This window comes from Pithys albifrons, chromosome 5 (assembly GCF_047495875.1).
Source record: "Pithys albifrons albifrons isolate INPA30051 chromosome 5, PitAlb_v1, whole genome shotgun sequence".
Taxonomy (NCBI): Eukaryota; Metazoa; Chordata; class Aves; order Passeriformes; family Thamnophilidae; genus Pithys; species Pithys albifrons.
Window position 1 is genome coordinate 18,205,059 of NC_092462.1, and position 27,344 is coordinate 18,232,402.

The following is a 27,344-nucleotide window of genomic DNA, read 5'->3' on the forward strand; positions in this document are numbered from 1 at the left end:
GTCTTTGCAGAACTACAGTAATTTATTAGATTAATGTATCAAAAGGCTGAATTAAAAACAAAGAAACAAAACAAACAAACAAAAAAACCAAGGCAGACAAACCTGCTAAATACGTAGTGTCATACCTACACTTTCATCCATCCTTCTAAACTTACCCTGGCTGACTGGTCCAGGGTCCAGTGCATCTGCAGCAATGAAGGGGTACCTTCCATAATGATGAATGGCAGAGAAGACAATTCACATGCCATAGCTGCAGTCTTCATGTCTCACTGCAGCAACTAAAAACTGTTTTAGATTACACAGATTATGGTTCATTATGAAAACAAAGCAAGCCTCTGACTGAAATCCCATCTGTTGGTTTGCATTAAGCAATTCCCTTCCTCCGCTTTGCCATCTTTTATTCCTGGGAATTCAAAAGAAGCTGTCCTGGAACATTTTTTTTCTATTCATGACCACTAAAGCCGAGATACAAACCTTCTTTGCATGGATAAGCGCAGCAGATATCTGCATAAAAGCTGTCCGAGTGTTTTGTTGGTTTTGTTTGTTTGTTTTTGTGGGCGGTTTTTTTGTTGTTGTTTGGTAGTGGGTTTTTCAGTGGTTTTGGGTTGTTTTTTTTTTTTTTTTGTCTTTATGATAATAAATTCAGTGTGTTCCATGCAGCCAAATGCTGCCTTCTTTTCCTGTTTTCTTTCTCCCAGATATTCATAGATCTATAAAATACAAAGGAACTGCTACTATGGTCCACAAACCAGACATTTGCACAATAGCGATCTCACCCAGTTATTTGTGAATCAGCCTCTGGTATCTTCTGTTTGAGCTGTAACGTGTCCTCTGGGAAAAAACTAAGTCATTATCTAGGGACTTCAGCTGATAAAGAACACATTGTATATGTATATCTATGTATACATACATATCTATGTATACAACTGTTCCATGGTAAATTGCTCACACTGATAAAAATATGTACTTTGTTTCTAGCCTTCATTTCTCTGACTTCAACTTCAAGACCTTGCACCTTTCTTGCATTTTTCTACTAGGTTAAAGAGAAACATATTCTCCTGGTAGATACTTGCAGACTCGAGTGGTCTTTTAGACTGATTAAACCGATTGAGTGACTTTGGTGGCTCACTTCTAAAACTGATTTTCCAGGCTCTACTACATTTATTTATTTATTATTATTTTCTTATGTTGTTTTGCAAACCCTTTCAAAGTTTCTGACAACCTTTTGAAGTTTAGACACCACAATGTGTGTATTCCAGTAATGGACTCATTAATACCATATGCAGGGCAATTTTGTCTTCCCACTTCTGCTCATTATTCACCTCCTCATACTTGCGGAGATCATGTTTGCCCTTTGAGCTACTGTGTATTGTTCAAATTCTTATCAGTTATGAAAACAGTCTTATTTCAGAGTGACTGCTTGCAAGGCTGTGGACTCACATAATGAGCACTTTTTGTATTCCTACATGGACTTGTATTTGTCTGTGTTAAGGTACGGTCTGCTCAGACAGCGTATAGATCAATCTGCAGGACCGACAAGGTCCATGTCATTACTTAACATTTCATCAATTTTTTTGCTGACTGCAAATTTGGCAAGCTTTGAGTTTATTTTCTTTCAGATCATCAAGCAGTGTGTAGAATGATTTTGGACTGATGAAGTTCTTGCTGAACTTCTAAAATGCTTCAACTGGGATGACAGTTCCACATTTACATTACTTTTTGAGAAGCAACAGTTAATGCATTTTTCCTGTGTGCAGTTGGACTTGTGTTCTGTTTTCAGAGCCTTGTTCTTTCTCCTTAAAAAACCCCAAACAAACAAAAAACCTTAAAAAACTTGCTAGTAGCAATGTGCCAGTGTCCAAAATCAAGTTAAAAAGCAGCAAGGGGTTCCTAAGAGGATTGAGTTTCTTCCAGTCTCCCATTCTTCAGAATGAAAAATATTGGGCTGTTTGCAATTATATCTTTCCAAATATGTGCTAGAACAAAAAGCATCTCTTTATCATTCTGAATTATGAATACATCAGTTTGCTTCTTTCCAAATACAGATTGGAGCGAGTTACTGAATATTTATAGGGAGTTGATTTTGTGCTTGATAGCTGGTTGTCCTCGACCTACTAAACCTCACTATTATAAAAATACTGCTGCTGCTTTAAAAAATTTGCCAGCATAATTTTGATTAGTTTGATGGTTTACAGTTATTTCACTTGTGTTTGAGCTTTTAGCACTACACATTTTTGTTTCCAAACTGTAATTTGTACTTGTTAACGACATTACTGCTTTTGTCTTCTTTTTTGTTAAATGAGGGTAGACTATTTAACAAAAGATGCTTTTTCTCATGATTGTAGAGTTGGAGATTTTGTCATCTGGAACAGACTTCCTAGTTTACTGTCTGCATTTTTAATTTTCATTCTTTGTTTAATTTTGTGTGAAATACTTTAATCTATGAGGAGCTATTCTGAGTAAAACCCTCAAATAGATGTGTTGCCAGTTAGGACTGTGAGCTTATTTTACTTACCAAATTAAATTGGTTTGTAATTATTTACTCATAGACATCTATGGGGGTTTTTTGTTTGTTTTTGTTTTGTTTTGTTTTGTTTGTTTTGGTTTGTTTTTTTGTCTGGGTTTGTTGTTGTTTTGTTTGTTGTTGGGGTTTTTTTGTTCGTTTTTCTGTGATGAAATTGTTTGATAAAATGGGTTATTATATGAAATTACCCAGAGATAGTCTCACTAAAATTTCCTTAACTTTTAATGGTGAGAATTAGATATCGATACTGTAATGGTTTTGCGATTCACAATGTGAGATTTCCAGCATATGCTTCCCTGATACCAATGTATGGAAAAAGTTGCTGAGAGATATTCAGGAGTTGCTCTTCCTCATTCCTTATCTGAACGAGGGGCCTTAGGGCAACCCTCCACCAGTACAGAATCCTGTGTGTTAACATCTCCACCCGAAAGCAGTAACGACAAATATTACAGGACATCAAAAACTACTTTATTTTTTCTAGAGGGGACTGGCTTAACAACAGACTTGCTCAATGACCCTTTGTATTTTGCCCAGGTAATTCCCTTCAACCTCTAAAAAACTGGTTTTTTTTACCCTGCATAGTTTGAGAAGCTTTATTACACAATAATAGGAAGCATAGAAGAACCATAAGTAGAAAAACCTGATTTATGAGGGCTTTTCCTTGCGCTTCAAAAATGTCCTTGGAGGGCAGCGACAGCAGAAGGTTTCCTCAAATATGAAGAGGAAGCACAAGGTGATGGAAATATGCAACAAAAGCAGAAAATTCTGGATGTGAACTATAAATAGCTCTAGAAGGACAATACTTGAAACAGGTACAAAAGGAAATGGTCATTATAGATAGAGGAAAAATTGCTTGAAATGGATCCTTTGTTAGATAAAAGTCTATTTCTGTTTAGGAAGTGCACTTAAACATAGTGCAACATAATTACATTAGAAATTTAATTAATAATCTCCCAGAAACAGCTTTCTGAAAACCTTTCCCTGGTGCTTTCTTTCCAGCTTTGAAGAGTCCTTCAAAACCCTTTGGGGAGAAACAGCACAGAGGATTTAGTGAGTGTCTTAGTCAGTGCTGGCTTGGGGGTCTGGGTACCTGCAGGCTGCCTGTCTCCCAGTCTTGTTGGAGGGTGTCCCTAGCCCTGGATGTGGCAACACCCCAACCCTCACCCACGTGCCACACTCAAACAAGCTGCCTAGACCATCTTCTGTCCTGAGAGGTCAAAGCTAAGACTCTGTAAGCCTAAGGTCAGCATTATTGTGGTCTCCTAAATTTCCCTGGCTGATAGGGACTCCTTAGTCTGGGGGTGTTGGATTCTGTGTCTCCTGAGGGAAACTCTGCATCAGGTGCTGTTGTGTGGTGAGCTACAGTGCCCAGGTATGCCTGAATTAGCTCTGGCCTCCTGATCTTCCAAGAGCCCTTTCTGTACCCTTCTGTCTGAGCATCCTCAGATGTCCTGGCAGCGTTGTCTTGTCTTGGGTTTGTAAAAAGTGCTACTCTCTCTGACCCCATATCTATAGGGGAAGGAGGAATGGGCTCTTTCATCAGGTTATTTTGTGGAAAACATTTCTTTGCCTTAAGGCCCACTATCTCTCTTTACTTTTGTTGTGCAATTAGATCCTGGTTTTTGCTGCCAGAGAGGAAAAGATTTACTTCTTTCATCTACCTCTTGGAGGAGGACAATTTAAAACAAGTTTAGTGATTGTGTTAAAAGAAGAAAAAGAAAAAAAAGGATAAAAAGTCTTCCATCCATCATAGTTGTTGTCAGTGGTTCTCTCCTGAAGCAAACTAGATAATTTTTTTTTCCAACTGTATTTTCACTGAGCTGGTGAACATTGTGCCCTCAAGTATAGTATCTGCACCTGTTTGTAACCCATGCTACATGATCATCCTTTTCTCTGCCACTGTAACTCCTGTCTCTAATCTTCACATATTTTCTTTTCTCTTTAAAGTGTCCTTTGAGGTACAGACCCTCCATCTATTCAGTCATACACATGGGTGTCTGTGAAGGAACCCTATAGTTCCCCACAGAAAAAGTAATGACTCATGATATCCAGTGCTGCAGGGACTTTCATAAAATAGAATTTCCTTTTAACCGGTACCAGGTTGGATTTTTTTACTGAGCGCAGAGTCTGTGACTATTCATACTTATTATTGCTGCTTTTTAAAATGCTTTTTAGTTGCTTGTTAACCACTTTGAAGCCTAGACTGGAAAATGAGTGGTAACATCTCCTGGGACACCTCTACAGCTGGAGGAGCGTGTTAGGGTAGGATTCAGAGCGTTGATTGCAGGTACAGATGTTCGCAAAGCCAGTTTGGCCACACTGCTGTGGCCTGGGATCCCAGGGTCTGCAGTGGCAGTCCTGGGGGTTGCCACATGATATGCACCCCTTTTCTACTACAAAAGCCTGAAGCTCTCAGCTGTGTTCCAGAGTTGTTCACCTGACTCTTCTGGGAGCAGTTAATCTGTTCAGAGCATTTCAGGAAACCTACATCTGAGCATTATTTCAGATTATTTTTTGGGACTCACTTTAAGATGGGCAGTGTTGTGTGTGTGAGTATTATATATCCATACATATCTAGGTATACAGTGTTTCTGGAGCAGTATTTGCACAGGCTGCATTAGGTGGGAAAATAATTAACCACAGCTGTGAACAGGTGGGTGCCATAGGAAACTTCATCACTCAATATTTTAGTCAAGTTTCTTAGTTAGTGAACCATTTTGTGGAGTTAATTCATTAGTTTTAATGTTTTGCTAATTTTTTATTGAAGGGAAGGGGTATCTACAGGAAAAAATACGTGATTCCCTGAAAATCTGCTTTTACTTGGCATAAATTTTCACCTGGAGCAAGTATGCATGTTTCAACTCATTCCCCAAATTTAATTCTCCTGTTGTTCTTTATTTTTAAGATTGAGGGGAAGTAAATAAAGTTGGTCACTGTTTAGATGAATGTGTTTCTGCAAAGCAGCACTTTTAATCTGCTAGTAACTTCGAGGTGAAATCCTTGATCTTTTGAGGTCACATTGAGGGGGGAGTGGTGGTTAACATCATAGGATCTGGGGAGGAGGACTGCAAAGAATGTCTTGCCACAGCCTACTTGGAATTCTTGCTAGTGTATCAGCAAAAAGGATCATAGACCCTGTGCCTGAGACATAGTTTATATGTTATGTTATGGAAAACCACATCCAGCAGCTGGGGACTGGGTCATCTTTGTATATTACTCACAGGTCTTTCTCAGAAGCACCCACTGGTTTCTAAAAATCAGTGACCTTTAAGGTGTGCTAAGTAAGAGATACCAAATGTCATCTTGCCATGTAGAAAACTATGCTTCCCATTTTGCCTGTTGTGTATGTATCACGGCTTTATAGAAGCTTGTACATATAAATAAAATAAATATATAATGGAATGCAATTCTGAGAAGTCAAGCTCTTAAAGCAGTCTCAGAGTTCTGTATAAAACTTTCACACTTATGGCTAGTGGAAATAACAAATTCTCTGATTCTATTTATGGCAGAATCTCAAAGATTAGTGATACCTAAAACACCAAGAAAAATCAGTTATTTATTTAATGATCTGCTGTTTAGCCACCTTACTTCCTGAAGATGGCAGTCTTCAGGGTCTGGCTAACTTCTTGTAAAATGAACTTTCAAGGAGTCATTCTTGGCCTTTGGTGATGTAAAGCAATTGATTTAAATGATAAATATTTGAGGCCTCAGGCTTTTCTACAAATACTTGAATGACAGGCTCTAATACTTGAGTAGAAATTGTTTCTTTTTGCTTGCCTGTCTTTTTCTCTGGACAGTTCTTCAGATGTCACACAGTTCTCTTTTCCAGGCAATACAAACTTAAAAATAGATTTACTGCTCTGGTAAACAAGTCTGTAAACAGCACAAAGTAATCTTCACTCTGCTGTACATCATTTCTGTATTAATGCAGATACTTCTACAAGAGCTTTAATGTTTCCCTTCAGAGGCTTTTCAGGGAACTGTAAATCAAAATTAAAGTTCAAATTTTAGGAGGCGTTACTTGGTAGGAATCTATTATTTGCAGCTCTTCAGCAAAGCTCTAAATACACCTAACCTGTCTGATTTTCAAGAGCCTTAAAAAGAATTTCTTAACCTGCTGAGTTCACTGGGTCTCTCACTGGCTTTTTGTTTTGGAGGTTGGTTAAGTGTGATTTTGTCTTTGGGGTTTCCCCTTCACTTTTCTTTATTTCATTTTTTTTCTCCTCTGGTGAGATAGAAGTCAAATTTGGCCTCTGTTTCTTCCTTCATAGCAGACCATCTCTGATTTTGAGGATGCATTTGTGTTTCAGCTTCCTCCAGCTTCTCCTTACCTTGCTTCCTGTAGCCCAGGGCTGCCACCTTCCAGTTGACAGTGGTACAAATGATTCAGAAGAGCATGTCCTCAGCACTTGGGCAATATCTGTCTGGGGGCAAGACTAAACCCTACTGAAGCCCATTTGAAGCCCAACTTAAAAAAATTCTGCTGGTAACAGGAAAGCTATTCCAGCATTGCATTATATTAGAAGGGGTAGGAATTTAAGCTAGTGTTTTAAATGGAAATGATAACAAAGTGTAGTTGTAAATGAGCTTATGATTTAATATGAGATCCGAAAATTATAAACAGATTCTTTTTCCTTAATGTTCTTAGGCTAAACCCTTGATAATAATTTCTCTAACTGCCTCTATCCTTATTATACCTACTATGATGTTTATAAAAGTCATCTGAGATGAAAAAAATAACCTTATTAATAACTACAATAGAAAGCTACCCTGGAGTGAATGGGGCAAAATTTTTATTTATTCAAATCCTTCTTGCTTCACCACATTGATTTGTGCTGCACTGAATTTGAGACATCAAGGCTGTTCAGCAATGTCAAAGCTTCTCTCATTTGTTTTTCTTTCTTTTTGGCTTTTTTTGTTGGTTTGTTTTTTGGTTTTTTTTTCAAGACAGTGAAATGTCTATTACACCAACAGTAACTTTGAACTGGTTAAGAAATAAATGATATGTTTTACCTCACTAAAGCCCCCAGTGAAATTTGTGGTGTATGGATTTGTAAAAAGGACTAGTCCCTGTAGCTCAGAACCTAATGTTTTCTTTATGGAGAATACAAATGTCTCAGTGTTATGGGCCACAATCTAAAACCCAGATGTTTTACATAATGTCACTGTTAGGCTAGAGGGCAAGTTTAGCATAAAGGTTGTTTATAGATCTTATGCACAGCAGTGCAGGGCTTTAACCACAGACACTTGCCCTGTCTGTGCACTGTTTTCCTGCACTTGAAAGCTATTTCATATGAAGGAAGCCTGTGAATTTAAAGAACATTTGTATCCAAGTATCTTCTCGTGTGCCTTTCATTACAAATTAGATGATCTACTGCAAAGGAAAAGGTACTTGGGAATAGCTTTTTTCCTGTGATGGGGCCTAAATATTAATGTACTTGCATTCAACCTTTCCCTTGAAGAACACATTTTATTTGTCTGTTGTTCTCAACATGTTGCTTCTGCTTTAATTATATTCATTAAAGTGACATTTAGCTCAGACTGGGACTGTTCTTCTGACCTCTGATTTGAAGGTAGGTTGTCATGTATTTTTGTAAAGCACTCTAAATTTAGCCTCCCTTCCTTCTAAAAATCTTTTGCTTTCTTTCTCTGACCTTAGTTAACCTTTTCTGAGCCGATTCAACTCTTATCAATCCAGCAGAAACCTCTCCCTCGCCCCCTTCTCTCCCTCTTGATTTAGTTTCTTGGCAGATTAATGAGTTGCCCAGTTTCATGAAGGGGTCCAGCAAGCACCAAAACTGAATATACAACCAGCAGCTGAACCATGGCTGGAGACAGGAGGGCTTGTCTTGGGAGCAAAGCAGGATCTCTCCCTTCCACAACACTGTCCTAGTAGGTTGACTTACCCTAGACGACGATCTCTTTACAGCATGGAGGGTGACCCTTGGTGATGCCTTGTTCCAGTGTAAATTGCAGTTTCAGAGGTATTCACCTCTCTCTAAGTGGGAAATTTGTGAAGATGATGCTTTGTCAAAAGACATGTTTGTTGTGATTCTCAGAGTTTCCCATCACTCGCTAGTGAGGTAGCAGTCCATGAGTCCTGGAAAATGGGAAGGCAGAATCAGAAAGAAAGCACAGTACTGCTGTTGCACTGTTTTCTCCCACAGACCTGATTGGGTCTCACCTGGGTCAGTCTGTCTCAGTCACTTCCTTCTGTCAAACTCCTCCATTCGTGGGTACCATCTGGATTCTGGGATTTTGTTCTTTTGTCACTTCATTTTGTTTCCTCGCAAGGCCTTGCAATGACTGATTTCCCTCATGAACGCTTATCCTTCGGTGCAAATGCATCCACTTCACTGTTCCTTCCTCTTTATGGTTATCATTCTCTACTCATTTTCTGTGAATTTCTTTTTTTCTTTATCTCTCTAGGAAGAGCTGTTCTAAGAGAGTCTAAGAGAATCTAATGTTTCTTACTAATCAGGAGAGCTTCTCCATACTTCAAGCTAGGTTTTGTGAGAGTGAGGGCTGACAGGGATACTTACCTGCTGAGCATGGCAAGGAGATGAGGAGTATTGGTGGTATGAAGTGTTAGCAGCAGAAGTACCCTAGGATGTAGCTGTCTGGTGCTTAGTCCTCTGGCTGCTGTTACTGGGCTTTCTGGGCATCCCAAGTGGGGGTTTGCATCGCTCTTTTGAGATCTGACCTCTAGTGAGTCTAGAAATGAGAAGGGAGGTCTGCCATGGAAATAAACGGTACTTTCTATGAGGCTGGTATGTGGGGGCAAAGTATTGGTTCAGAGATGTGGACTTTGGGACTAGGCTTTTTTCTGTGCTCCTGTTTGTATCCTTGGTTGTGTCACCTTGGAAAATGCACTAACTGTGTGTGAGTTTTGTCAGTCCTTATTGAAAACCCCTGCTATGTTTAATACAACCTTCTCGTGTGTATCCTTTTGACTGTGGAAGAGGGCATCAGATACAAACATGCAGATGAGTTATCTATTGTATTTTCACTCATACAATCTAGGATCAAATCCCCAACAGGCGCCACTTGAGTGTTACAGTGGAGGTAGATCAAGCAATTTACAGAACTATAAGATGATTGACCTCAACTTCCTCATAAAATACACCGGGAAGGCTGTGTTTTGTGGAGGTTTTAGCTTTTCTTTGGTTGCCATGGCTGGGGTGTTGCACAGTCTTGTGTTTGTCTTCTGTATTTTTTTTTATATTCAATCCCACCATGTAAGAAGATGGCCTTGCAGTTTGTAAAGTTCGTTCATAGATGTCTGCTGGGTTAGAGGAATCACTACATCTGGTGATGGTACCCAAAGGAAAGATGTGAATTGGTTTTGATATCTTCTATAAAATAAGAAACCCCAAGATAGTCCAGGAGGATGTGGGTATTTGATTCCTGGGGGGAATCGCCGGCTGAAGCCAGATTCATCATTTTGAGGATATAGCTAGTTCTTGTCTTCCTTTTCATAGCAGATTTTAGAGTGCTTAACAGAGGAGATGAGATAATTTTCCCATTTTTATAGATGAAACAGCAATCAGCTGAGGCACAGAGGTGAGATACAGGAGTGGAGACCAGGACTGTCCAGCTGCAGCCTTGCACTGCTGATGGTTTCGACTGTTTAGCCACACTGGCTGCATCCAGTCTTCATTTCTTCCCTAAGGGAGCTGGATATGGATGTTGCAAGAATTTGCTGCAATGTCTTGGCACTAGCTGTTGTCTGTAGGATGGCTCTTTAATCCCACTGCAGTCTGAGTTAGAAGAAAGGCTTTTCCACCCTATTCCTCTAGAAAGACAGAGTTCTTTGCTCCTGTAATTTGTTGTCAGTATTGGCAGAGAAAGTGGGGGAGAGACAACAGTATTTCAGAGTACTTTGGACCAACTAGTTTTTTAACCTTGTCAAAGCTAGACTGGCATTTCTAAGCAATAAAAATACTGGAGAATAGGAGTATTGTACACTGGAAAAATGTTTGTTATCTTTAACTTTAGCAAATAAGTATTTTGCTGCTACTTACATTGTTGAGATTAGAGATCCAGTATAATTTGGATTAAGGAAGAGGGGGGACAGAGAAGAAATACTGAGCAATGTTTGCATGCTGTCAAGATGCACTATTGAGGCTTTGTATCTTAATAGAGAAAAGTAAGGCCCTGATTGAGAAAAGCACTTAAGCACTTTTGTCTTGGAGTGACAGAGTCCTACAAAGGACTTGTCGACTGAAAGGGATTTCCACTCCTACCCACACCTGAGTAGTCTTGAGAATAAGGGAAGGGGTGTTTTTTATTATTACTTTGTGATTTCCACCCCCCCAACCCCACCTCCCCGAGTCAAGGTGAACTGTGGGAATATTAAGTACTGCAAAACTACAAACACAAAACGTTTCTCCAAATTAGTAGGAAACCTCTTCCTCGAGCATGCTGTGTTTGCACCTGGGAACAGTAAGTCAGATATTTACCTGGGCAGACCTAATCATATGCAGAGCTTGTGAAAATAATTATCTCTGCATTTCCAGCTTTTGTTTCATTGCCCTTAAATATGCAATGAAATTTCACTCTAAAAATGCTCTAAAAACATGATTTTTCCGGGAAAATTGCATATAAAACCTAATTAAAAGCATCAGCCCACACTTCTCTTTTAAAAATTACATCTACTATCATCATGCCTCTAAATGTAACAGAGCTCAACAAGTCTCTAGCAGCCAAGAAGACACATAATTTAAAGGCTATTTTGGCATTTGATTAAGCACACAGTGATAACTACAAGCCCGTGCCCTGCAGGCATGACAAGAGGCAATTATGTTCTGAGGTCAAAAGAGAGTGGGAGAAAAAGCACAAGATTTTGATGACTTACTTAATTTTCCAGCTCCAGAAATTAGCAGAGACAAAGAACTTCTAAATCGCCCAGATAAAATCCTGTCATTATGTGTTGCATTTTCACCCTCTGCTCTCACTTTGCCCTGCAGAAGCTCAGGAGGATTATTTTCCACCAAATGGCTGCACTTAACAAAACTCAAGTTGGCACACATTTAAATGTTAAAGAATTTGAAAAACACTCTTTTTAAGTTCTGTATTTAGATGGCTGTCTGCACATAGGATCCTGGAAAAAGACACCTGTTTTCCAACGTAGTGAGCAGCCATCAGCTCCTCTTGACTTCAAGCCAACAATTAGGTCACTTATTTAGGAGATTAAATAAGGAGCTCAGTGAGACACTGCAAAGATAGGGAGCTACTCAAAGAAGAGAGAAGTGTACTAATGAATTAATACAATCGTGCTGTGTATTTTACAGATAGGCTTTGATGTATCTCGTTTCATAGCAAAAAGCAAAACATCTTTAGTCCTCACAAGAAAACCAGTAAAAATGATTAAGATTATCATATAGGGATTCAACATCAAGAAATGTGTTTACAAGGAGATAAACAGCCAGGCTCTAATCTCCTTTCAGAGCATTAATTTCAGATACTGGGGTACAAAAAAAAGCCATCCAGAGTGAGTGATTTGGTGGACAATGGCAGGATGGAAAACACTATTGCTTTAGGAGAAAGCATGGTAGGAGATCGTATTGTGTTACGATAGTCATCTATGTCTACAGTTTTTCTAGGTTTTAAATTTCCTTTTATGTTTTATAAACAGAAAATAAATGTAAATGTTGACTCCCTGATACCACAGGAAGGTGTCTGTAACTGAAAGCTGTCCGTCTAATGACAAGCAGGAAAGTGATTATGTGAGAAGCAAAAAGGGCTTCCAGGAAACTGAAAGCCGAATCTAGAAATGTTTTCACCTGCCCAGAGATCCTTTAATGTAAAGTTGAACATGAGCTGTTATTTTGAGGAAGGAGTGTTCAGTATTGGTTTGAGGTATTTGGAACTGACATACGTAACACAATTTTAGTAGATCAGTGTGGTAAAATCTCATGTGCAGGAGACAAGCCTAAGAGACAAGAAATGTGCTCTAATACTTGGTACAGAAAGAGATTTAACAGCTTTGTCACTTGCTGGTAGCAGTTCCCAATGTCTTATTTCCAGTAAAACACAAGAGTTAGCATTAGCTGCATATGTACAGTATTGCTCTTTGACAGAAACACTAGGTTTGTATGAGTGAATTTTCAGGCAATTAATTTTTGTGATTTTAAGTGGTGTTTTCCTCAGCCATCACATGTTCAATGCCTTTCTTTGATAAACTAGAATAGTTACTGCAAAAAAAAATTCTTAGGAATTAAGAGAAAAAAGATATTTTCTGAATCGTGTGGGTCAGAAGTTTGAGTTTTTATTCTGTGGCGGGAGCTGTAAAAAATAAAGTAGTATTAGCAATTGTCTTTGCCCTTTCTACAGCCTGCGTTAACCTTCCAGAGAAAAGGATCCGAATGGCCCAAGGGCTGGGCCAAACTGTAGCTCCAAACAGCTAATATTGCCTGTAAACCTCATTTTGTCATTTTTTTGGCAGTTAATAGGAGTCATCTAAGCACATGGCAGGAGGAGGGAGGGCCCTTGGCCTCAGCATTCTGCCAAAAGCTGCTAGAAACCTTCTGCCTCCCATGTCACCAATCTGCTCAGGTTTAGCACAGAACATGCTTGAAAAGAGAGCTCACCACAGCTCTTTCCAAAATCAGAAGCCTGGCATCAGAAGGTCAGCACTGGCCTGTTGCCATGGAGTCCAGTGTATCACAGAGCAGAGCCTACTGCAGGCTTCTGTGGACAGACCTCTGTAAGTGAACTTAATACCTCCTCATATTGTTTGTAGGGCTGGCTAACATTGCTGGGCTTTGCTGACTCTGCCTTTCTGACTGGCTTATCTCTTTGATTAATTGTTGTCTCTAACTTTGTCCCATCCTTCTTCCACTCACTTTGTTGTTGATTCGTGACATAAAGCCAAGGGTAAGAATGAGATGTTGCATCTTAAAGGCTCATGCTTGTCCTCCTCATTTCCCTCCTTCTATAGCAGAAGTTGGTTGCAATAAGAACTTACTGCATTACACAAGTGTATGGTGCAATACAAGCCCGGGGTAAAACAGTTTCTCCAGTGTCAGGGAAACAGGGCAACTTATGTGATCCAAACCCTAAAGCTATGCTAATTGTAGAAGCTATTACTCAAGAATGCATGCATGTCTGCCTTTGGAGTTTGGCAATTAGTCCTTAACTCTGGCGCATCAGTGAGGATCTGATATTAGAGTAATCCCTGTAAATGTACAGAAATGGGAATGTTTATCTGTCCAGTAATACATAAATGAGACAACTAACAATAATAGAAGGCTTCATGGAAGTTAATGTGTTGGATTACTGCCTCCCAGGCAGACAGTTACAGCAGCCTTGCTATGGTTAAGGGATATTCTGAAACATCAATATGCTCCTATTTTCCATAAGCAAACTTATCATACGTGTACCATGTGGAAGTCTTCTGGGGCAAGACCAGAGAAGCAGAACGCTGGATGGGATTTTTGGTTTTGGGAGGGAGGGTATTTTGGTGTTTTTATAATGGTGTTGGGGGAAAGTGAGTTGTTGAAAGATGCTTGGTGTCAGATGGGCCATGCAGCTATTACCAGGTTAAAGCTTCCCTTATTGCTCTGTGACCATCAAATAGATACAGGCTTGGTTTGTATGTTGAGTTTTGTGGTTGGAGGTAGTACAAAATATAGATGGGAGGGTGCATCATCCCTGCAGCTGGAAACCTGTTGGTGTGCATGAGTTTTCATTCTTGTGGATTAAGTAAGTAAAGAAGTTGGCTTTTGTTTGTGGCTGGTGTGCTAGTCTGGGAAACAATTGTTTTGTTCCCAGCTTCAGCTTGGATTTCCCACGAGATGTTCTGGAAGCCACATAACACTTCTGTGACTGAGATGAGAAAGACAATGCATAGCTACTTCATGTGGATATTTGGGGATTAATATATTCTCATTCATCAAGCTGTTTAAGATCTTTGGATCAAAGAGGCTATAAAGATGGGAAATACAATTACTTGTTGTCAAGTGAGTTTATTTACTAATACTTTAGGGCTTTGTTTTCAAGGCATCTCAAAGTGTGTTTCTTTTTTTCTTTTGCAAACTGTAGCCTGGATTTCTTTTAAAACAGGTAAGATTTCTGAGAGCTCTTTAATTTCACAAGTATTTGCCAGCTATTTGACCATCTAGGCAGATTCAGCACAAAACTAAGACTGAACTTAAATCATCCAGTGTCCCATAAATTGTCCTTTCTGTGGAAAATATCACTGTAGGGCCCAAACTTTGGGAAGGTTGCCAGAACCTGCAGGGCATCCCCTGGCATGCTGCAGGCTACAGCAAAAGCCATTAGGCTCTCATTTTGTAAGGACCAAGAAAAGGACCAGGAGCAATACAGATGTTATTACATCTGCTGTAGGACAGGTACAATCTTGCTGAGCAGGTGGAATCCTGGTGCTTAGATTACTTGTTGTCATGAAATTTCCTTTGTCTGATTAAGTACAACAGAGGACTGTAATTTTATATATCAAAGCCAACTAGCTTTTCACTGGTAAGTAGAAATAATAACAATGCCATAGTTGCTATTTACCTCTTTCTGCAGGGGATTTCTAAAGCTTTATATGAAAGGGATCTTTAGGGTTTTTTTGAGATGAGAAAACAAAGTCACTGAGTGGAGAAGTGATTTCTCTGGACAGCCAGCAAGCCAGAGATCCGACCCCATTTCTACAGGCCTTATCTCAATGGTACCAAAACTATCTCAGTATCGCATATGGATAAAACCTGCTGCTAAACATCCTTCCACTTTTAATCGTAGCCTCAGTGTGGAAAGTAAATATTTACTGTGTTTCTGTGTTAATCCTTGCAGCTTTCAGCCGTGCCCCAGTCCCCATGGCTGTGGTCCGAAGGGAGCTGTCCTGTGAGAGTTACCCCATAGAGCTGCGCTGCCCGGGAACAGATGTTATCATGATTGAAAGTGCCAACTACGGGAGGACTGATGATAAAATCTGTGACTCTGATCCTGCTCAGATGGAGAATATCCGCTGTTATCTGCCAGATGCCTATAAGATTATGACTCAAAGGTATAGTGTTTAATATTCTTTGTTTGCTGACTGTTGGTTTTTTAATCTGGAATGTACACACCAGTTTGTGTGTGTGTTTGCATGGGAAAATGCAGGTACTTAGTCTGTATGTATGTGTGCAGAATTACAGCTGTCGTTGCTGAACCTGTGGGTTTAACCAAGTTGGTTTAGCATCAAACAGTATAAGTAACATTTGCTGTAAGTACTACTGATCAGCCATGTTGATTCTCCAGTTTTGCCTCTGAAATACCTAAATATCAAGGCTCTTAATGAACCTAGAAGTGAAATCTTTCTCAAATGCATATTCACTGGTTTTAGTGCTGTGTTCAAACAGAAGGCCAGTAATCTCTTTCAAACAATTTTGTGTGCAGAATAACATTTACAGTTTTCAAAACACAGAGAAGTGTCTGCATCATTCCTTGTGTTGCCAGGCTTACTTTTAGGGAGGATCTGAACTTCCAGTCAAGGACACTGGTATTCACATCGATCTTGCAGAAGACTTGCTGAATTTCTGTACAATACCTATAGCTTTTGTGTGTGGCTACTCCATCTGGAAATGGTGACTGAGATGCATGCCATTTAGACAGGCTTCTGTATTGCAGAACCAGGGCCTACAAGTTTATTCCAACCTAGAGGTATCCTGGTTATGGGAAACCTTTAACTGTTGCTGAATTTTTAAGGATATTTTCTGGCACAAGTGGTGTTGTGGGAAGGATTCATAAGTCACAGCTCTTGACATGTAACTGCATTCAGTAAATTTTTCCTAATAAGTGAATAATTATTCAGCACATTTGACTGTTAATTCATAATAGAAATTAGTATTTCAAGTTGTTAATAATGGTATTGACATAGGGAAAATGTTGCTAATTGATGCCATGTCAGCAGTGTTTGCGTGGCGACCTAATGCTTATAGTAGTGCAAGGTTTTAATGGAGTATCTTGCTATAGTTTGCTGTGAGATTCTTTGCACTGAAAATGAATCGGTGTGAGCAATAGAAAAGAAAGCATGAATTTTATCTATGTTTCACATGCTAACTGGTGTTTTTCACCTCCCTTTAAAACTGCTCCACGTTAGGTATTTAGATCTCAAAATGCTGAGAAGTCTCATGAAAAATGTCCCTATTGCTGCATGTGGCTCCGATAAGACATTCTTTGAGTGGGACCTCCTTGTGTAGCTGATTGAAAACTTGTTTATGGATTGTGCCAGCTACATTTTCAAGGGAAGTGGAAAGGGTGACAATGTGCCATCAGCCAGTCCCTTGGATTTGGTGTGGTTTTAGTGGAATTACTGTAATTCTCCTGTTCAGGTTGTTAGTGGCTTCAAGCAGAAGCCCTTAATCCTCTGCATATTGGCAGAATAAAACCATGTCATCCCCTTTGTGGGCCGTTACAGAGTACAAAGTATTAATATTTTTATATATGTGTATTAGTGTCCTCTAGGCACCAGCTTCTGAGCCAAATGCAGAGCTCTGCAATCTTCGGGTCAGTTCCCACATGTAGCAAGTCTGCAATAAATGTTAGCTCTTTGGTCAGGGAGGACACATAATCATGTTGCATGCCCATGGCACTGAGATGATACCTGGAGACAAATAATCAATGTAACTTATTACCAGTGCAGACTAAAATGGCTTAGCAGAGAGTTTAGCATGGAAGCAAATCTCTGGGGCAAAGTATCTCTGTTTCTGTGGTTTTTTGGGGGGCAGAAAGTGGTGCCGTAGAAGCTGGCCACTGAGGGGAGAATTTCTCAAGCAAATCCCTACTGGACTGAATATTGATATCTGTGGGGCCTTGTCTGCTGCCATTTATCAGTAGGGAGGCTCAGGAAAGGGTGATGGGTCTTTCCATTTAAGCAATTTGATGATCAATTTTTACAAGTAAATGTGCAATCCTGTTATTGGGTACAATTGAGTTTCCTAAAAATAAATATAACCTGGTTCTAGTTAAAAAACAAGCTAAAAAGGGGAAAAATACTCTATTTTGCATTTTTATGTCAGTCTCATTTCTTTTTTTAATCCTTATTAATTCAAAGAGTTGAAACAATTTAAACATAAAACCATTAAAATGATATATGTTCTTAAGATGCAAACCAGTCTGTCAGCTCACAGCTCCGAGTACACTTCATAGTTGAGCCTCTGAATAAAATAGTTTAAAAGAAAAATTGTGACAGCCTAGCAGTTGTGGTGCTAACTGTGCCATTTTCTTCTGGAAGCCTCTACCTGCAAAATTAATCAATTTAGCAGTATTTGGGTGGGTTTGCAGAATAATGCAGGCTTCAATACAGTGAGTTGGTCTTGACTAATGCTGTGGGGTGGGGAAGCAGCGACTGGGAGTTGAAGATTGTTGTGGCAGTGTAACCTACATGGTAATTGAAGCTGTCTGTGTATGGAAAAAAAACCCAATATGCACAGTGCATGCTTATTATGCATTGATTAATTATTGCATTCATAAATACACAGTCCCCTTGTAGGTTTTATAATAAGTTGTCTAACTACTGGCAGTTTTTAATCAGCAACACTATACAGCTGACTCTGACTCATTATGGTGTGGCTGTGGGGAGGGAGAGAGGGAAAAACAGGGAAAAAAGTACATATGAGGCAGAGATGGTGTTGGTATGTGAGCTGAGGCTGAGAGAGAGCAGATTTATGGTAGATATTAATGATTGCACTCCCAGTCCACCCTCTTCTCCCCCCCAAAAAAACCCTCACACCAAAAAACCAACACCCTGAGCTAGCTTGTTCCTTACTCCTATATGCTTATTTCAATTAATTTTTGCAGACGACTACATGGGGTTATTTTGAAAGGGAAAGGCATAAATCTTGTGGTGTGTTTGTGGAGCCCCCTGAGCAGAGGGAACACAAGGAGTTCTTACTGCAAGCATTGCCCTGAAAAATGTCTAAAATCTTTGGAGTATTGCTCAAAGTAAAGGACATTTAAACAGCTTGTGGGGAGCTATTTTGTAGGAAATGAAATCTCTGTGGCCTATTTTGTGTTTTTTTAACTTGCTAGCTCCTCCTTCAAGCATCCAAGCAACTGCTGCCCATAACAGCTCAGAAAGTGTGCTTTATGAACTGAAGTTTTTCTGATGTGATAAGAGAAAAATGTATTTCGTAGCGTGTTTGCTTTGGAGAACTGTAGCAAACAATTAAATTCCAGCCATGCCCATTGTAAACTGTGTGCACTTTACCATGGGAGTCTTTGCTATGTCCTCCCTTGAGCAACTGTGCCACACAATTAACGTATCATCCTTTCAAACACCCAACGTTCTCTGCGAACAATGGGGAAAAGCAGCCTCCTATTCCCATAAGAGTTGCCTTTGTTTTTATAGCATTAACACTTGACTTTAGTATATTAAAAACACCCTAAAGAAAAAGGAAAAAAAATAGCTTTTGGTGTGCTCTCCTGAATTTCTTGTGGATGCTTTCCACCAAGGAAATGCTCAGAAAAACAAAATCTGTGTGTTACTTTTTGCATCTTAGTAGTTTTACTACAAGTCAGCAGAGGCAGTTGCCTTGCTGAAGTGCCACACAAATCTAAGCCTGCAACGTGGGCACAGGAATAAAACATGTAGTTGCCTCCTCCTTGATGTACACAAATACACCAGCACACACTTCTTTTAAGGCATGTGCTTAAGAGTTCTGAGAGATGAAGACCTGCATGTGTACTTTTCTGAGTTGAAGCCATTGGAAGGACAAAAATGGGCAGATCAGGTTTCACAGAACTGCACTGTCGATACCACCTTTGTATTTAACTTTGTAGTTTGGAAAATTCTTTTCTAGGCTTTAACCTAAAAAGGGGCAGGGGAGAGGAGGAGGTCCAAGTAGGAGCAGTAGGAAGTACATGGCATGTAGGTACAGGTACACAGAACACTTGCATTTTTTGCCTTAAGGCAAGAGCGAAGCTTTCCTTTTGCTTTTTGGATCCTTGTCTACCTCAACCATTGCCTGCTGTTCTTAATCAGGAGAAAAGAAAGGAGGGTTAGAATAGTAAGACAAAGTGACAAAACCAGCAGGCATAACAGAAGAGATGAGAGAAATGTTCACAGGTCTCAGCAGCTGTTCTCAAGATCAAAGCAAAATTCTTTCTGCCTTTTCAAAATTTGGAAGGTAGAAGATATGGAAGACTCTTGCTGGGGAGCTTTTGTATCTCTGAGCAGCTCCAAGAGCTCAGTTTGCAAAGTAAGAAGCATTTGCCTTTCATGGTAGGAGAACCTTGTAGAGCTCTTGTGTGCTGTAGTTGCCACTTCTGTTTTGGGAATGAGGGCTGAAAGCTGCTCAGCTCTCTCCTTTCTTCTCCCCTGATGGGAGCACCAGACCCATTTTGTGTTCCACAGGCATGACACTTCCTGCCTAGACCTTTCCACTGCTCCCAAGTCAGAGAAACTGTGGCTCCTCAATTAAAGGATGTGTAGCCTGCACAGTGCAGTGGAATGTGTACCCTCTGCTTCACTGCAGCTGGTCATGGTGACATCTGCCCCCAGCATAGCTCCCTGGTGAGGTGCCAAGGCAAGGCCAGGCAGGTGGATGCTGCAGCTCTGGTTGCCTTCTCTCTCCTGGCTAAGCAGGCAGGGAATTTCTGGTAGCTCCATGGGAGGCACAGTTGGAGAAGGTACTACGTGCCCTGCCAGTCCTGCAGTTGCTTAGCTGAGATAATTTCCTTTAGGTTTGTGTCTGATCTGTGTGGTTTATCCCTGTGGTTTCAGTGTTGACATCATTGATGGAGCTTCCAGGTCAAGACTTGGAGTTAAAAGAAAAAACAAGCCCCAAAACAAAAAGTACAATTAGGAGTGTAAGACTGCTCTCAGATTTCCATTTAGTTTCATCAGAGGGCCTAATCCTTTTCTGTGAGGAGGGGCGCTCACAACTCTCTTGGTAGTTGGAAGGATGGAAGCAGGCACTCTGCACTGGGAAGGTGAGAATAAAGAAACTGAATGAACCATCTTGCATTACACTGCAAAGATTTTTCATCTCCTGAAGGGCTGTGTTTTGTTAATGTTTTTGGTTGATGACCTGAGAAATGCAGGAGTCTGAAATGAGTGCCATTATTATTGTAATAATCTTGCATTTCATGGTATGCTGTTATTGATGCTATCAGCTCCTGTGATTTTCAAGACACTTTTCAAATGTCAGTGATCTGCACTTGCATTGGGAAATAAAGAGGCAGGATTATCTGTATTTTACAGATGGGATAATTCATGGTAATTATTCATAAAGTGGCCACTGGTTTTGAACATACTAATTTTTAGGGATGTTCTTGCAAAGTCTTTTATATTAAGTAGCTTGTCACAGTCCATGTGTGGAGGACAGGGAACTGCAGACCTGGAGGTTCTGTAATGACAAGGCCGTCAGTAGGACTGAATGAGAAGACTTCATCTGAATTGAAGTACAGGCATGTTAGGCTCTCCAAAACTAATGGTGTATTTCTTAGAAAACAGCCTCCTGCTTATACGCTGTCATCACCTCTGACTCAGATACTGAATACCCTATTTGGTAGGAACCCCGCCACCCTCCTCTGCATCCTGAGAACATTTTGCAAAGATTGCCAAGATACTACTCATTTTTCTAAATTTGTTACCACACAGATGGCATGAGAAGTGCATTTCTGAAGGACTGAGATGCTGCAATGGGAAGCTAGGCTTTCTGGGAAGCATAAGTCTGGCGCTTTGAGATCTCCACGTGAAAAGCATCAATATGGAAAAATACTAATGTTTCAGTTACACAGTTTGTGTAACTACTGGAAATTAACAGGGAATACTGAAGCTCACATTCCTTGATTTCTGATTTTAAAGATTAGAAAACAAGCCTCACCTATTTTCTCATCATGTGGAAGGATATTTTAAAATGAAGCAAAGTCTGTTAATCTCACATGAACCTTGACCCTGGGCCAAGAGCACATATGCAATTACTCAGAGGGAAATAAAAAATCGAAGAAACCCAAACAAGAACAGTAAGTGTGAGTGGGGTTTTGTGCATTAAGTTGTTAAGCCACTCTGAAATAGGTTGCTACTATCCAGCCTATACAGTCTTAATTTATCCTACCTCTTCCTTTCCTGAAAATGCTATTGGAGTAAATTCTTAAAGTGACAGCCTCCTGGTTGCCCTGGTACCCTAGTAAATCAGGTTTTGTCAGCCCAGGCATCTCGGCTGATTGCAGCTACCATGGTAACAGATGAGGAGGAGGCAGTAGCTTCTGAAGGTAATTAGGTTCCAAACTGTGGAAGGCTCTGTAGATCAAAAATAGTGCTTTAGGCTTCCCTGGGTACCACTTGGTAGCCATGACCAGCTATAAAACACCACACTTAAAATAAATAAATAAATAGAGGGTTGTATTCTGCTATGTCTGCTGGGTTTTGGTTGCTGATAACATGCCACTCCAATGCATTGCCATTTGAGAAAATTCAGACTTGAGCTGAGAAAGCAACATGCAACCAGCAGCCCCTGTGGCCAAAGGGAAAGGCCTCCTTGAAGTGTGCAGGCTGGAGGAAGCTGGATGAATTAATCTTTCCAGTTTCCTAAGACTATTTCATTTTTCCAGCTATTTTGTTCTGTTTCTTTTCATTTCTTTCCTGCCCTCACTGGCCTTTACTGAAAAGGAGAAGACATGGGGTAATCTCTTGGATAAATCATGTCTTGAAGTGGCCTCAGAATCGCTGAAGACATGATGTGCCAAAAACCGTGCAGGGAAAATCCAGGTTTATTATTCCATCCATTACTTTAATAGGGTGAAAGTGCCCAGTTCCAGCTTGTTAGAGGGAAGCAACTGGCCAGCCTTTGGCAACCTTATGTGTGTAACTTTTGCTAGTGGGAAAAGACCTATATGAAACATGCTCCTGTTTTCTATTTTTCTTCTGTAATTTTGAGGCTTCTTGAGAGCAGCAGCTACTAGTTCGTACCACAGGAGGAAGTGTTGAGCAAAGATGGATATGTTGTGACAGTGATGTCTGCTGGTTGAAATGTATGCTGCATTTATTTGCATGCTGCAGGAGGTGCATAAAGCCCATAGAAAGCTGTCCTGGAACCACAAGAAGGGCCATCAGGGACAATGCGGCTTTAGGCCCTTGGATACTGTCCTCTGCTTTTGCTGAAACAAGTTTTGTGCTATGAAAAGCATTATATGAGGTGCCCAAAGAGCAATGTTTAAAGCCAGGCATCATCTGCATCCTCCCCATGGCACCTCCTGCCCATTACCTAAATTGCTGAAGTGATAGAAGATGCTTTTGCTCAGTCATCCTGCTTGTTCAATCCACCTGAAGTGACAGTCTTATGAGGCCATCACGAAGACTGGACTTCACATCTTTGGTCCTCTTGTCACAGGGCTTAAGTCTATGTAGAGCATTGCAAGAGAGTGTGTAAGGTTTCTTCAGGCTAAATGGACTTATACTATATTAAGATAACAAAGCAAAATTTTGTTTTGAGTGGAAATACACGTTCATCCTCTTTCTTCAATTAATTTTCTGACTAGGAATAATGTCTGAAGGGCTGTGAGGTGAGATGGCTTTCAAATAATGCATCTATATCACTTTCTTTTGCTTCTTTCTTTCTTTCTTCATGTACAAAAGAGCTCAGTTAATCTGTGCCTGAGGTTGAAGTTGGGTTTATACACAGGACGTTGTCTATTCTCTAAAACATTTCAAAGCTTTCATTCAGCACATTTTTGACTGTGTTGTCTGTGGAATCTTTGGAGCTTGAACTCCATATTCTGTTCCAAGATGTGTAAAACTAGCACTGGGTTATGCCACATCCTCTCTGTGTGTATGCCTGGGATTTCTGTGTTTCTCTGCAGGGTTGGAAGCACTCTCTGCAGACTTCATTCAATTTTGCATGCTTGCACTTTGGCATCCACAGCATGGCTTTCCATTTTGTGTGATCACTCTGCTCATACCAAATGCAAACAGGCAAAAGATGTGCCTTGGACAAAAGTAATTTGCTTGCCAGCATAGAAAATATAGACTGATACAGACAATGTTTCTGGATGATCAGTTCAATGTGGTCCCTACATTTGTGTTTGGTTAGTGGGATGAACTGAAGTTTATTTCAACCTTTTTGGGGAAAAGGGGAAGAAATGACAGTTCTGAGAAGCAGCGACCCAAGGAAAGGTTCTGCTGCCCATTATGATTCAGGAGAAGGATTTTATGTGTCAGTAAGCCAAGTGCATAAGAAATGCCCGTCCACATCTGTGATGTAAAGGAAGGGCAGGGTATGGAATTTGATTAGAGCCATCTTCTATGCATTAGGTATAAGATAATACATTGTTGTCAGTTATGTACAGTAGAAGCCTTAATTCAGCTGGAGTCCTGCTGACATCGTAAACTGGGAGACAGCGAGTAGTTTATGGGCAGTAGTAGAGTCTCCAGACTGAATTACAGCCTCAGCATTCAGTCTGTTTCTGGGAGTTGCAGTTGGTAGTAGGCAGTATATTACATGCTTTTACCCAGAGTAGGGCTGGTGACAAAGAAGGGGAAAACTTTATCATAGAGCCACTCTGAGATATAGAAGATTGAGTTATGGGCAAGACAACCATAAAAAAACCTAAAAAACTCATGCAAAGAAAGAAAGCAGGATTTGGAGCTGAGCAGAAGAAAAGGTACTAGAACAGGAATAGAATTTCCCCATGTGATCACTGGTCTGCTCCTGTGCCCTGTCCTCCCTGCTTTGGGACAGGATGTGGCATCCCATAGTGGACAGGGACTATCTCTGCCAGTTCCATGCCTTTGTATGTTCTGATTTCTCATAGTTAAAGACAGGCTTTTACCCCAATGGCCAAGATTTTTAATATTCTTTTTAAGTTGTTTGCCATAATTGCAATTGCTGAATATTCTTGGTGGCCATATATGTAGTAATTTTTTTTCTGAATTTTTGAAGTCCCTGGTCATGATGAGTACCAGAAGCTCTGGGTCCAGCAGGATAGCTTATTGTGTGAAAAACGATTGTTAGGTTTTAGTTTATTGCCATCCTTCCTCACCTTGAAGACAAAGGCATCCAAACTATCTTTGCCATTTCTGTTCCTTAGCTTGTGTGCGTGTGTCATTGCTTCTATGTTATCTGCTCGCCAAGGGAGAAAGTTAGGATCTTTCAAATATTTCTTTTTATAGAAGTTGGTTTGGAGTTTTATCATGAGTGTGTGAAAGGTTCTCCTTGTTTTGCCCTGAAAACCCATCAATTCTGCATTGTCACATTTGAGGCAAGATGAGCTGTATAGAGTTCCAGTTCAGACTGTATCTACCTATGTAAAGGAAAGATAATTTTTTTTTAATTATTTGCCTTTTATTTTTCCTCCCACCTAAGAAGTCTACTCCAATGCTGAAGAAGATTGGGGGTTTTTTGTTTCGTTCTTTTTTATTGCTTTTTAATTTTTATTTTAAAAATAGGACAGATGAAGACAAAAATGTTTCTGATAAATGTTGAAAGTTTGAGGCCATTTCTCTTTAGAAAGCCTGACTCTTCCTTTTCCTGAGTGGCTTTGAATTACGCAGAATATCCCATTGACTCGGGAGTATTACACCCGCACAAATATAATTATATCCTTCCCCAAAACACCTGCTCTGCTTCTGATAAATTATTAGTTCTCCTGGTCACTTGGAACAGGTTGTTCCACTTAAATGATTACAGTGGTGTCCAGCTAGTACTGATGGAAAGTAAAGTTTGGTCCTCAATACTAGCAAATATGTGGAGTAAAATATAAAACATCCATTAGGTTGGAGGTAGCCAGCTTAGTTCCAGGAAAAATATAATGCTCATTGCAGGTGCCCAGTGTCTGAGTCATGCACTTCAGAGCACTGTACTCTTGTCACAGATACTGGTGCACTGGAGTTGTGCTCAAGTTGGTATCTTGAGTGATTTTCCCATGGGTAATGGAGAATTTTGTGGACAAGTGCAGATGAGTAATCTTCACCATTGATGTTTCGGGAGCAGATGAGACATCTTTGAAAAGGAATAAACTCCTACTGGTGCCAGAGGTGCACCTTGACACTCTTTTGAATTACTGGCAAGGTTGCTGACAGCTGAACACAGGCATCTAACATCCAAGACATCTTAAAAAAAACCCAAACCCCTTAGCTATACATACACACATAGAAGAATATAGGTCACCTTCAATGCAGTGGATTAGTCTGACCTCTGGAAAATCAATTTCAGTTGATTAGTTGCACTTGTAGCTAGATGTAAAGAGTTAAAAAGCCAGGCACCAAACAATGCAAACTAATGCCTGCCGTGTTGGGCTGCAATCCAGAAAACACTTTGGTGCCTGTGTAATGCTGTGCATGTGACAAGAGCTATCTGAAGTCGGCACGGAGGTAGAAACCTTCCAGGAGATCTCTGCAAACTTCATTTTTGTGGCCTGGATGGTGTCCAGGTGGCAAAAGCACCCAGTGATTCATCTCATCAAATCACTAGAAGTCAAGGGGGACCCTAATGGCAGCTAAGCCGCCATCTACTTTGCTGCAAACCACGTGGGTTGGAGAGCCAGGGGTGGATTACATCCTAGTCACCCCTTCTCCCATGTCTGATGACTGTAATGTTCTTTGCCCAGAAGTGGCTGAAGTGAAACTGAAGTTGTAAACATTTGTTAATTATTTAAAACCAGAAAGTAATCTATAAAGAGTAAAGTCAGAGAAAAGGATGAAGGTTTTGTTTTATGGTGCTGAAAAGGAGCTTTGTTGCATTGGCTGACAGATTCAGTGCCAATTGACACAGCGTAGCCCAAAGATGTTTTTTGTAAGGAAACTTTGGGTTGGAGTAGAAAACTCTTGTACCTAAAGTATCCTTCAGAAAGACCCATGTATTTGTGCTACTATTGACAATAGGAGAACTAAATTCCTTTATTCTTTTCTCCTTAGGTAAATTTTAGGGGGTTAAAACACTTAAAAGAAGCCATTGCAGCCAGGAGCAGAAGCCTGACTCCTGCTGAACTGGCATGACTCCTCAATGTCCAGAAATTTCTTCTGGAAATGGAAGTTCACTCTTAAGTGTCTCTAGTGCCTTTTAATATTTTGCTCATGATCTAATTTGGATCTTAAGTATACCAATTTGGAAACAGCCTGCCTGACATCAAGTTATGAGTTTTTAAACTCGTATAGTTTAATGAGATTAACTTGCTGCAGTTCTGATACAGTCTTCAGTGAAAGCTTATTCAAATTAAGAATCAGTCAAGAGGGGAAGTAGCCTCAAGCATAAAGTAGGAGTGAGGTGCTGCCAAAAATCAGCGCTCTGAGGGGCTTTGTTGTCTCAGCCTTCAGTGAGAGCAGAAACCTTTAGCTGCCAAATTAATGCACTAAGAAGGAGGTGGGCAGGGGAAGCATAATTAAGAGGTGAAAAAACAATATTCCCTTTTTCAACTGTCTTCTTTAGAGATGTACACAGATATATACACAGAGAAATGGATACATAGTTCAAAAACTTCCATTTTTGAGACTAGTAAAATATGTGGAACTCTCTTACATGTCTGCATGAATTATGAAGAATAATTCAAAAAGTATTGCAAGGCCACTTAAATGAATGAATAAATAAGTGAGTTTGAGGAGTATACCTGCCAAATCTGTGTTTTGGGGTTCTTCTGCATAAAAGAATTAATTCATGTTTTTTAATCATGTTAGTTTCTTCCAGTATTTCCTTGCATTTCTGCAGTATCTCCACCATTAATTTTAATTCCTTCAGTGTTGGTATGTAAAATCCTGATTGTGGAACATGTTTTAACCCAAGGTTACATATTAATCCCCTTCCTCCCAGGGGAATGCCCTCAAGTTTGACAAGTACCCTGTGATTTTCAAATGTGCACCATATTGATAATGTATATGGAGTCAGCATCCCTCTGGTTC

General features: G+C 40.1%; 1 protein-coding gene across 13 annotated transcripts in view; it reads left to right on the forward strand.

The window, feature by feature from the left end:
• Positions 1 to 27,344, forward strand: part of ADGRL3 (adhesion G protein-coupled receptor L3) — a 513,478-nt gene that overhangs the window by 223,693 nt on the left and 262,441 nt on the right. For 12 of the 13 annotated variants that reach the window (XM_071555824.1, XM_071555826.1, XM_071555815.1 and 9 more), the window contains 2 exons: positions 14,570 to 14,590; positions 15,323 to 15,536. In XM_071555824.1, coding sequence (XP_071411925.1) covers positions 14,570 to 14,590; positions 15,323 to 15,536 — 235 coding nt within the window. The remainder of the gene's footprint in view (positions 1 to 14,569; positions 14,591 to 15,322; positions 15,537 to 27,344) is intronic. The other variant, XM_071555817.1, reaches the window with a different exon arrangement.